General features: G+C 32.1%; 3 protein-coding genes across 3 annotated transcripts; 1 reads left to right on the top strand and 2 right to left on the bottom strand.

Moving 5' to 3' along the window:
• Positions 1-1,492: 1,492 nt before the first annotated feature.
• On the bottom strand, positions 1,493-3,626 carry LOC106099872 (dolichyldiphosphatase 1-like). The gene is made up of 5 exons (XM_013278553.1): positions 3,397-3,626; positions 3,112-3,212; positions 2,860-3,038; positions 2,272-2,499; positions 1,493-2,064 (listed from the first exon to the last, which is right to left on the bottom strand). Exons 1-5 carry the CDS (start codon positions 3,491-3,493, stop codon positions 1,932-1,934), a joined length of 738 nt encoding a protein of 245 aa, XP_013134007.1. The 5' UTR covers positions 3,494-3,626; the 3' UTR covers positions 1,493-1,931.
• Positions 3,627-4,176: 550 nt separating this feature from the next.
• LOC106099602 (dnaJ homolog subfamily C member 7) lies at positions 4,177-9,642 on the top strand. The gene is made up of 8 exons (XM_013278186.1): positions 4,177-4,639; positions 5,138-5,388; positions 5,759-5,957; positions 7,037-7,175; positions 7,256-7,373; positions 7,481-7,898; positions 8,137-8,312; positions 8,833-9,642. The coding sequence occupies exons 1-8, from the start codon at positions 4,572-4,574 to the stop codon at positions 8,937-8,939; spliced, it is 1,476 nt and encodes a 491-aa protein (XP_013133640.1). The 5' UTR covers positions 4,177-4,571; the 3' UTR covers positions 8,940-9,642.
• Positions 9,643-9,965: 323 nt separating this feature from the next.
• LOC106099604 lies at positions 9,966-11,039 on the bottom strand. Its single transcript, XM_013278190.1, has 3 exons — positions 10,818-11,039; positions 10,322-10,521; positions 9,966-10,171 (listed from the first exon to the last, which is right to left on the bottom strand). The coding sequence occupies exons 1-3, from the start codon at positions 10,926-10,928 to the stop codon at positions 10,072-10,074; spliced, it is 411 nt and encodes a 136-aa protein (XP_013133644.1). The 5' UTR covers positions 10,929-11,039; the 3' UTR covers positions 9,966-10,071.
• Positions 11,040-12,475: the final 1,436 nt, after the last annotated feature.

Genomic DNA, 12,475 nt, shown 5'->3' with positions numbered 1-12,475 from the left:
ATAGTTGCTAATATGCACGCAATAAAAACGAATTAAATATACATTTAAGATCAAATATATTTACAGATCACACAGACTGAAAAAACTTATATACACATACTTGCAAAGACTTACATCCCTTACATAAAAAAGTAGGCAGTTTATGGTTTTCTGTTTAAATGATTTCTTTTTTAATTTTCATGTGTTATTTTGCTTTATTTAGCAAGAGATCTTCGACATTGTCAAAAACATTATAACCGAAGTCAGTAAGATGTTAAGACTCATTTAAAAATAATTTGCCTACTTACATTATTTAGGGATATCTAAGACAACATTAATAAACTATATGACTGACGTAAGCTAGCATAACAATAGTATTCAATCTAAACTATACTAGCTGAAGAAGTTATTTAAAGATACTGGGACCTAATCATAGAGGTATTGTCAATTTTGTCTGGTGTTTATCCTCATTTCTTAATAAAACATAATAAGCAATTTCAAAAGAAAATCTGCCACAGTACCAGTTATAATATAATGACATACGGATAAATAAAATACAAATTTTACTATTTTGATAATTCTAAACATATAGGGAAAAATTTACAAACAATGAACAACAGCAAAAAGTTACTGGAAGGCATTATTTTACTTTGGTTAAATATATTATCTAATATTTTCCTAACGGCCGAATACTGAAACAATATTAAAATATGTAACATCTTAAATGATAAGGCCACGCTTAAACTCCAAAGTGCATTTAATATTGTAACGTCTGTCAGATTGTAAGCAGCGCTTACGAAGCGAAGTGTTAAGATTCTTTTCAATATTCGGCCGTAATTCTTACAAATAAATCAATTGACAGATTTATATGAAGATAAGCATATTCAACTCTCCAAAGATGTGGAGTCAACTCCCAAAATCTATTTATTACTGTATATGACAACATTCATATATTTTAATAAAAAATTACATTACTATGTAAAAAAATATAAATCACTATTTTTTTACTATTTGTTCTTACAATATATGGTTATGGTAATCATTATGTTTGTGGCAACTTTTTTATTATTTTTTTATTGTTTTATCATAAAATATTTATATGAATATTGGTTATTTGAGGCAGCTAATTAGTACATTCAACATTCTACATAAAAAAATTATATTAAATCTATTTATATTTTTTAAAATTTATGTAAAGGCAGTAAGGGTCTTTAAAATCCATGTTACATATTCTAAACTGCTGTATCATATCAACTAAATCTTTTAGCTATTAACAATTCAGATTTGATGTTCTTACCATAATTGGCATAGTGTATCAAAAAACCGACAAATTAAACCTACAATCCATGAAATATGTACATAATATTCTGTTAAATCTGAGTTATGGGCTGAATTATCATTTAATCTTACAGCATTAAGTTATTAGAAATTAACTATTATGAAATATTTTAATGCCTAAATCTAATCATCTACAAATGTTTATTGCAAAATTGGGACCAAATTGTTTTTCTTATAAGTTGATACAACACAGCAATATTTATTAAACTTACTTATCTTTTTTGTAGTTTCACTTTTTTTAAAATTTATGATTATCCTATGACACAACCTTCAAAACGTGTGCTAGTCCTTCTTACATATTTTGCTTATAAATTGTCAGTATAAAATGCACAAGTCAAGCTGCCAGGCTATTCTTATCATATCCATAATTATTGCATTTCTTTTTTCTGTTACATCAATTGTTACATAAAACTAACATGTCACTATATGTTATTAATTGGAAAATGACAATTTAAATTTAAAAATAAAAGCGTATCTCAGGAAAAGATTAAAGAGAAAGGTTCTGATATAATAAAAACAGTACCGCCGATGAGCGCGATGGCCGCGGCGGCAGCGAAGCGTCACGCCCGTTTTTTCGGCGCGGCGGCAGAGCTCGCGCGCTCGCAGGCGTAGCGTCATTGCGTCGTCTTCAAGGACGCCATCTTGCGGCCGCGCGCGCGCGCCTCCTGTCGCGACTTTGTGTATTCGAACCACAATACATTAGGGATTAGTGTTGTATCCCTTATCATTAGAATTTCACACAATTTCCTAAAACAAAAAGATAATTTTAACAAAGTTTCAGTAAGTAATATGTATCATGAGATATACCAATTATCAAGTAAAACAAATTACATATTGCCAGATTTATACACAGGAAATAATTATTAAGTACTAAAAGATTATAATTGAAATTTTTTAATTATTCTTAATAGTTATCTGTTGATGTTTAATATATAAAAAAAATAATAAACTTACAAAGAAACTAGTTGTGGGAATAATGGTGTTAGAACCCTATGCACAACAATGAACCAAGTTGTTGCAAACAAAAATCCTATGATTCCTCCAACCACTACTTGAGATACAGTGTGATAATGCAAGTACACTCTGGCAATGCTCACAAGCACAGCCACAATGAAACAACCACCAACTATGATGACTCTCCACAGAGCAGAAATTATACTATTATTATTTATGTGGTGTAATCTGAAATTATTAAAACATTATATTAGTACTACATTTAAAAATTATATTGCTTCAAGACCTACATCTAAATGACTCAAGAATGCACATTGTCAATGAACTTGACCTGTAAAATGCTGCCCATATACATCTACAAGAACTTAAAAAGTTTTCACAAATATTTAAGAGAAGAATTATTTCACTTTTCTGTCTATTTCAAAAGCACATTAATTTGCTATCTTTTTATAACATTCCAGGTGTGTTAGAAAGAAATTAATAAAATTGGGCCTCCAGAACCTTCTTCCTTCCAGTAAATAAACAATATTGTAGGCAATTTTCTCTACTGTGTAATAATTTTAACATCAAAAAAATATAAAACCTTACCTTATGATAAAGAAATATAAGACGTAAAAGCTGAAAAACCATATGTTCTGAGCATGGGATGATGGCATTCCATATTCATTATATAAATGACCTCTTGCAAGTGGTCTTGGTTCACATATTAAATGTTTTAATATTATATTCAATAATTCATTTATTAAAGTCCCAAAAAAGAAAGCTATCTGAAATACAATGTTTATATATTTAAAGTATATTAAAAAAAGTTAAATAGAAATGTTATAAATATAAACTTACTGTGTGCAGATCACGTCTAAATAAAATTAGTGTTACAAACCCGGCGCCAATACCAAAGGGAGCCAAACTTATTAGTGCAAAGATTTTACCAATCCAATCACCTGGAAAATTACATATTAAAATCGAAATCATTTTTGAAGCAGAGACATTGACATTGTAAACATAAACTGTATGTATGAAAGTTCTTCTTTAAAGTTTTTTAAACACGCAGGTTCGAGGTACATAAATCCTACTTGGGACCTCACATTAAATATACCCTTATCAAAGATCGATATAATAATATACCTTTAGGATATTCGACTAAAGTTAAAGCTAAAGGCTGCCATTCTATTTCACCATTATTATAAAAATGTTCATTTCCCGACAAGACAGCTTCGCCCATTATGTATCACTTTTAAAAATATATAATACTTCTGAAATAGTTAAGAATAAAGCCATAAATAAATTATTGTGCATATAACGTAGAAATAACGGCACAACTCAGTTATCAAATGTTCGACGACTTTGGACTTGACAACAGCATTATGACAATTGACAACACTAATTATTTTTTTAATCAAAGAGGTATAGATAATTATTGTTGTATAGATAATATCGACTGATGCATACTGAAGATTAAATGAAATGTAGCTAACTATCACTGAATAGCAACTAGATTTGCAGTTTTTACGGGTCTATTTTCAGCTTTCATTTTTTACAAAGAACCTTTTTTCAAAGAAGAAGAAGAAGAAATTTTATTTAACTTAACGTATTCATTTTGATGTAAAGATAAAGTTTAAATCTTTTCAAATGTTATATCTTAAGCATACATTTTAAGTAAAAAGAATTTCAGGCTCATTTGTTATCGCTCATTTGTTATTTATTATCGCTTTAAGTAGTTCAAATAGTATCATAATATTAGATCGCTCAAATTGCTTTTTCTCAATTAATTTTTGGTAATGGCAACAACTTCTTTAAAAAAATTATTTCCACGGCCTTGGAATTGACATCTGACTTCATTTGACATCGTCGAATTGTCAAATGTTTTTTGAAATCGAAGTCGGGTTCAATTTTTTGAGTTTGTGAAGTTGGTGAATTAATATGCTGTAAAAATAAGAAAGCTGCGGGTAAAAAACTGTTTGGGCTATAAACGAACGAAAAGTATAAAATGCTGGATTTAACTTTTAAATGACATTGACAAATTGACTTATTTAAGTTTAAAGTGTTGCAATATCAATGGAGATTGTGGCGCCCTCATAATAGGTTTTTGTTTGGCCAATGCTTTTGTACTTTTGGGTAATATTAAAGTGGTTGAATATTTTTAATCTATTCAACTTCATGTCCATTATTATTTTACACTCCCAACACCATTTTGACAATACAAGTAGGAGACCTTTTTCTTTCTTTTGTGATTCAGTCGTCAAAATAACAGAGGATATTTTAGGTTTAAATATATCCTTTTGATATTATAACCAGCAAAAATGGCAGAGCCGGAAGTAGTGGAATTGGATTTAACAATCGACGATTTGGTTCCAAAAAGTCCGGAAAGGTAACTTGTTTTTTTTTTTGAAGTGAACTTATGTTAAAGTGAAAATTCGTTTATTTTTCTGATTCTTTCTACTTATTTACAAAAATCATGAAGTAAATATTGTTAATCTTGATGGTTCTTCATATTCCAACTATTCAGTACCTTGACATTTGACCTACTTGTAGTACAGTAACTTGGGTCTTTATGTGGGTGAATGAAAAAGTTCGATGTATTTCATGTATTTACATTCTAAGAATTCTTGTCTAATGAGTTCCAAAGAATTATTTTTTTCATATTGATATTTATTTCTAAGGAATATATGATATGCTTTAAGGGTGATTAACATTATTTCGTAATTGAAATAAAAATTTAAATTTTAATTGTGTTTATATTGTAATAAATGTGAATGTAATCGCCCACTACTTAAATAATCTAACAATGCAAAGAAGAAAAATTGCATTGTCATTTTGATAAATAAAGCTTGCTTATTAAAATTTTCCTTCTTTACATGTGTTATAGACTGGCCGAAGAAAAGAAAGAAAGTGGTAACCATTTGTACAAATTTAAAAATTATAAAGGTGCATTGGCAATGTATGAAGAAGCCATAAAGCTATGTCCGGATAATGCATCATACTATGGAAATAGATCCGCCTGTTATATGATGATGGGCATGTATAAAAAGGCTTTAGAAGATGCTCAAAAAGCTGTTGCATTAGATCCTACATTCACAAAAGGTTATATACGTGTCACAAAGTGCTGCATAGCTCTAGGTTTGTACATTTTAAATGGAGCACTTATATATTTATTCATGTTAGTATTAAAAATAGGACAGTTTGTATGGATGTATGTTTGTTTGTTACTATATATATCTCTCAAATGACTTAACAGATATTGATGGAATTTTGTACAGATGTAAAACAAGTGCAAGAAAACACAGGCTACTTATTAAATTGTTTTTAATTCCACATTAATAGTGTTGCAGGCAAATGATTGTCATTTGAGTTATATGATTTATTATAAATTTTTTGGGTATATTGTAAAATATAATATTATGTAGAAACCATTAATTTTAAAATGCATTTTTACAAAACCTATTTTAATATCTATATACAAATTTAAAACATTATATGTACATTTCAGGCGATCTATTTGGTGGTGATCAAGCAGCCCAACGAGCTAGTGAACTTGGTGGAGCAGACTGTGTAACAAGTGAGAGACGTGCACTTGAAACCCTGCGTAGACTGAACGAGGATGCACAACGGGCTTTGGATGCTGGAGATTATCGCCGAGTCGTCTTTTGCATGGACCGATGCCTTGATTACAGTCCTTCAAGTACCAAGTAAGTTTATATTTGTACCTTCATTAACTAATTTAATATTTTATATCTTACTTCTTACTAATATTATAAATGCGAAAGTTTAGAATGATGGATGGATGGATGTTTGTTTGTTAGAGTTTGTAGCTTAAACGGCTATACGGATCTCCATGAAATTTGGCACAGATGTAGAGTATGTTGTGGAAGAACATGTTGGTTACTTAGTTATTTTTTAAATTCGACATGGATGGAGTTGATGGCGAAAGCTAGTAGTTTAATAATTTGTTACATGTTTCTTATCTTTAACTGTTGCTTCCTGGCTTGTCCTCTGTTATTTAATAGTGTTTTTGATATCATAAGTGTGTAGAAAATAATGTTATCTAATTGAAAATGACAATTGTAATGTATTATATTGTCTGAAGGTTACATGGCTCAGTGACATCAAGGTTATATAAAAGTTTGTATGTTCCTAATTACAATCAATATATGTGTTGACAATAGACAATTACATATGTAAATATTTTAACCAAAAGTAAATTTTCCTACTAAGACAATTTCTGGTGTTGGAGATATCAAATATAACTGTGAATATATTCTGGTGATTCCCAATTAAAAACCACAGATAAGTAATTATTGGAGTTCACTATAAAGTTTCACCATAAAAATAATTATTGTTGGATATTTTGGAAACTATTTGACCCTCTTGAACTGGTTCACTATCATTGTAAATAGCTTGTGTAAATAAATAATTGTAATTGGTTAATTATTTACATCCATTCTGCCAGATATGGTTGGACATAAGTTTATTTCCTTAGTGTATGCCTTCCTGCCTTGAACAATGAGCTGTATGTGTAAACATCATTATGGTCTGTTCCATTCACAAGAAGGTCATTGTACAGATATCCTTATTGATACATTTTTGTACATGTAAGGCTGACTCACATTTTTGTTATTAAATTTTCACTTTAGTCTTAACAAGTGTTTGATGTTTATACATCTACTCGCACATTCTCTGATATCTGTATAATGTTAAAAAATTATAATCTTTTCAGTGCATTAGTCTAGGAAAAGTTTATGTCTTATATAATAAAATATTTTTACAGGGCAAAACTAACTAAAGCAGAATGTTTGGCAATGCTTGGTCGTTGCCAAGAGGCGCAAGAAATTGCGAACGACTGCTTACGGTCAAATAGTTTCGACACTGAAGCCATATTTGTTCGAGGATTATGTCTGTATTTCGAGGTAAAAAAAAATCGTGAATGATGTTTCGAGTTTATATATTGCAATATTTACAAATTATTGTATTTATTATTTTTTTACAGGACAAAGATGAACAGGCATTCAAGCATTTCCAACAAGTATTACGACTGGCACCAGATCATAAAAAAGCAATGGAAACCTATAAAAAAGCTAAACTATTAAAACAGAAAAAAGAAGAAGGTGAATATTTCAATGACTGATTTTTATTAAGTAATTAAGAAAAGATACTCTTATTCAAACTCGATCACATAAGTATAAAAATTGTAATACAATATGTTTTGTTTTAGGTAACGAGGCTTTCAAAATGGGTCGATGGCAACAAGCTCTGAATCTCTACAAGGAGGCTCTGGAGGTGGACAAGAACAATAAAACTGTGAACGCCAAGCTGTACTACAACAAGGCGACCGTGTGCGCCAAAATGAACCAGACAAAGGAAGCGGCGGAGGCGTGCAGCGCCGCCCTCGACCTCGACGAGAACTACGTGAAGGCCTTGCTGCGCCGCGCCAAGTGCTACTCCGAGCTCGGCGAACACGAGGACGCCGTCAAGGACTACGAGCGCCTGCTTAAGATCGACAAGAACAAGGAGCACAAGCAGCTCCTGCACGAGGCCAAGATCGCTCTCAAGAAGTCCAAACGCAAAGACTATTACAAGATCCTCGGCATCGAGAAGAACGCTTCCGAAGACGATATCAAGAAAGCCTACAGGTATACAATATAAAGTTCCAATAGCCCAATGTTTTGGGGTATGGAGTACCGCTCTTGCGGTCGAGGGTTCGAACCCCGCCATTCGACTATTGTCGTGAATCATATCCTAGCATAAGCCTAGTTTAGTTGGATTTAGATAAAGAAAAATCTACTAATTTTTATAAAAAAAAATTGTGTTACAATTGAAATAGTTCTAACCATCTTAAGTAGATAGTAACAGTAGATATTGTGGTGGTAGGAAGCGCGCGTTGGTGCACCATCCGGACCGGCACGCGGGCGCGTCGGACAGCGAGCGGCGCGAGCAGGAGCGCCGCTTCAAGGAGGTGGGCGAGGCGTACGGCGTGCTCAGCGACCCCAAGAAGCGCGCCCGATACGACCACGGACAGGACCTCGACGACGGCTGCTCCGGCGCAGGTCACACACACACACACACACACACACACACACCGCATACACGTCCACAAACACGTCTAACCCCGAAATACGTGATTTTTCCAAACCTACCGAAAAAATCAGTTTAATACAAAATCAGTATTATAATAAAGGAAAAATGAAGTAGCGGAAGAATGTATTTATATAATGCATTTAAGGGTTAAACTTGTTTTAAAGTTAATTTATTGCGAAAGTGAAATGTGAATGTTTGGAGAAATACTTAAGGGCAATATCAAAAGGACTAAAACCGGCTATTATGAATGAAAAAGCGAGGTGTGCGTCAGGATCGCACCAAATCTAGTAATCAATCCGTGGTCTATGTCTACCCTTCAGAGTTACGGGCGTGAATTATATTTGTTGTCCCCTATGTAATGTGATATATACAATCAACTACTTATTTTTTTTTTGTCTTATAATTTACAACACACTGTCAATTTAACATACAATGAATGTGAGCACAAAAGACAAGCAAAATGTTAAATAGATTTCTTTTCACTTTCAGATATCGACCCGAACGTAGTATTCCAGGCGTTCTTCAACCGCGGCCAACATTTCGAGTTCCCGACGGGCGGCTTCCCCGGTTCTTCATTTACTTTCCAATTCGGTTAATTTTATACAACTTACATATTCCATACAGAAGATACCACTACTTGAAAACAAGTACAAATACTAATAATGTTTAAAGTGTTTACAAGTACAATGCCTATTAATGTCATTCCAATTAAATTAAAATATACTTTTATCGGTGGAAAATTATTAAAACAACTGAGTTTTTAACTTATGTATGAGAATTACCAAATATTAACAAGTACAGTGTTATATGCCAAAAATGATAAAATTAAGTAACATTTCAAAAATGATTCCACGCATCTTGCACGACACGTTGGTATCTCCTAATTTATTTCTAGAAATAGTTACGCCCGCTTTTATCCTTTGACTGACAAAACTTTTGCCTGAATATCTATAATTTTTTTTCTTTTTGGTAGTTGATAATTCCTGAGTAACAAGAAGTTATTATAAATTACTCATCTTTGTCGGATCCTGTGTGATACGCAACATACGTAGTGATTTTAATATTGACTGATTTGGTTAAGTGATTTATCGGTTTATGTTTTGGTTCTTGTGATCACACCCAGTGGTATCTTAGAAGCTTATAAGATTTTGTAGCAAACCATACCGTAGTCTCGATACAAACACATCTCTTGCTTGACAACAATTTCACATAAGAGAAATAAGTGTTAGATAAAAGTGACAAGTCAATATTCTCTAATGTTTTAACAATTTAATAAAATTCTTACACAAGAAATGTTGATTGTAGTGTTTTATTTTACCTTTGGGCACAAACTACTGAAAACGCCTATACTTGTGTTTTGGCGTTAGTTTTTCAAGATATTTATTTGCAATTATGTGTGTAATAAATGTATATGACACTACCTATCGCCCGTGACAACGTCTGCGTGGGATTTATAAAAGAAAGTGGTTAAAGGTTCCTTACAGCCTATGTTGTACAAGTATGCCGAATTTCCTCGAATATCCTTTCAGCCGCTAGGAGATACCTAGTAAAATCGACCCAAACATACGCAATTATATCGTAAGAACATGTAAACGTATTTGAATTCAGTAAAAGTGTACAAATATGCTTATAAAGTCGTATAATATAATATAAAATAATATCATGTACACAAGTCAATACAATACTGGGCTTATCAAATAGATTCAAAAATATGTAAATATGCAAATACTATTTTGCTGTTTGTTTTTGTTTATTTTTCTTTTCATATCCCATGGCTTTGTCAGAAGGATCACGCTTGGTGACTGTTTTGCTTCCAATGCCTTCAAATCTATAAAGAAAAAATAATGTTAGCTTTCTGCAAGAAAATTTCGGATATCAAAACTTTGGGTATGAGTCGACTGTTTTTTTGGGCAGATAAAAAAGTAGTAGAGAGGTACATCAATGTATTGAAAACTCCTGCAATAGTTGTATGATTTACTTTTTCATTCTGAATGGTTGTTTCTTCACCGGCTTGGGTGGTTGATGGTTGTTTTTGAAGGTTAACACATAACGTTTAACTATATCAATGTTTACGGTTGTATTCTCTGGATACATGCGCTTTTTCCAAGCTTCGCGTTCTTCAAGCCACATTCTATAGTATTCGTTAGACAATAGCCATTCTATTCGGGATGGACCTTCCTGTAGATTTGATGAAAAAGGACACAATAATTAGTTTCAGACAGTGTCGCTAATTTTGTCTTCAGTAATACGTATTATTTTTTCTCAATCGTACATAAATTCGTAGACCTATTACAACAGAAGAGTATAGAAAATTAATAAGGTCTTGAAAATGATAGTTAAATCTGGATTTTTAGTTAATTCGCAGTCTGTCTGCTTTTGTCTAAGTAGGTCATCATATTAAAGTGATTCTGAACAGTAACAAGTTAATAAATTTTAATCATCCATATTGCCAAATACTCCAAATGGGTACTTACGGAAAATTTCCAGGGTTGAGGCAAGTATTTTGGAAAATCGGATGAAATGATATTGTGTATGGGCCTACATAGCGCAGATTTTTCCCATTTAATACTTGCTCTGCGACCCATGAGACCAACACGTTGAGTTGTAAGAAAATAAAATAATCCAATGAAATTTAAAATGACACCATAATGAAAAATTCGAATTTTAAAACAAGGTACTTTTTAAGTTAGGTTTTACCACGGAATACAAAGAGTATGTTACTTTTATTCTCAATTGGTGCAGACTAGACATATTGCCCAGTCAAAGTGCAAATACTGACATTTGAGCTACATAGACAAAAAAATTCAGAGATCTAATACTGTATCCCTAATTTTTGGAACCCAGCAGGACCTTAATATTTTGAGCATTAGATTAAAAAACAAAATGAGGGGGCAGCATATAGAATGAAACAGTTGATTGGATTTTGAAATTTTTATTTGATACATAAGTATGCAGGGAATTTAGAATTTTCTTCATTCATCCACCACCATCCGAATGTACCTGGAACAAAATTTTGAACTTAATTATTATCATCTCAGAATTTCATTACAAAACGCTTTGGTAGTGGCATACTATAAAGTGTAATACTTTAACCATTATTTCAAATGTTTGCTACATTTTAGTCCTCATGTTATTGTGTAAATATTCACAAGGGTGGAGATAGCATTTAATTTTCCCTCCAATTCTTTACATTATTCTCACAGGAGATAACGACTGCCTCGGAGGGTTTTAAAGCTCATGGGACATTTAGCACATGGATAATGGATACAAATGCACGAGTTGCAATTGATGACTTAAAAGTGAGACTGCAATAATTTCTATAACTTAGTATGATCAAATCTCCACACAACCTGAGCATCTTTACACTCTGCAAAGTGATTCTGGCTTAAATAATACTTACAAGTAAAGGTAAGTTTAATATATCTATACATATAGGTAGTAATTATCATTAACACCAATATTTATCGATTAAACATACTATAGACAAGAAATAAGGAGAATGCTCTGTGAACTCAAGTTTCAGAACACGTGTTGTATATTTATATAAAGCTTCAATTACACAGTTTACAAAGTTATATACATATCACAGAACATGCAATTTTTACAATACGTACAGTATTTTTCATCAATTGATTTAAAGTGCATAACGTAATTTGTACATTAGAACTTACCGCTTATTTAGACCTCGCACGCATCTTCCTCCTTTTACGCTTTAGCCTTCGCATGCGCTTCTTACGCCACTGTAAAATTATAAAACAAGATATAATATCAATGCTGGACAAAAATCTTCCGGTAAACGTTGAAAGTTAATTCACATATTAAAGAAAAATACCTTAGCCCTCATATTAAAAAGGGTAAAAACGTTAAAGTGCCGTTGTTGTTAAATCCTTAGCTATGAGGATTGTTTCAATAACTGGAGATTAAAATTTGCAGCTTGTGCTGCGCGCGGTCTGAGTAAAAGAAAGAACGATTTCTAAAGTGACAATTCAACTAAACCAGAATTGCCAGATGTCAATTCTCAATAATTTATCCATAGAGCAACTGTAAAACAAATCACCCAATTGTGGATAAAATAGTTTGGTTCTAAAACGTATTTTACTGTAATCATTAAATCCTTTTTAAACTTAATTCT

This window comes from Papilio polytes, unplaced genomic scaffold, assembly GCF_000836215.1.
Source record: "Papilio polytes unplaced genomic scaffold, Ppol_1.0 DF824102.1, whole genome shotgun sequence".
In the NCBI taxonomy this organism is placed as follows: domain Eukaryota; kingdom Metazoa; phylum Arthropoda; class Insecta; order Lepidoptera; family Papilionidae; genus Papilio; species Papilio polytes.
The sequence above is the reverse complement of the archived record's forward strand: the minus strand, read 5'-3'. Positions and strand labels throughout refer to the sequence as shown.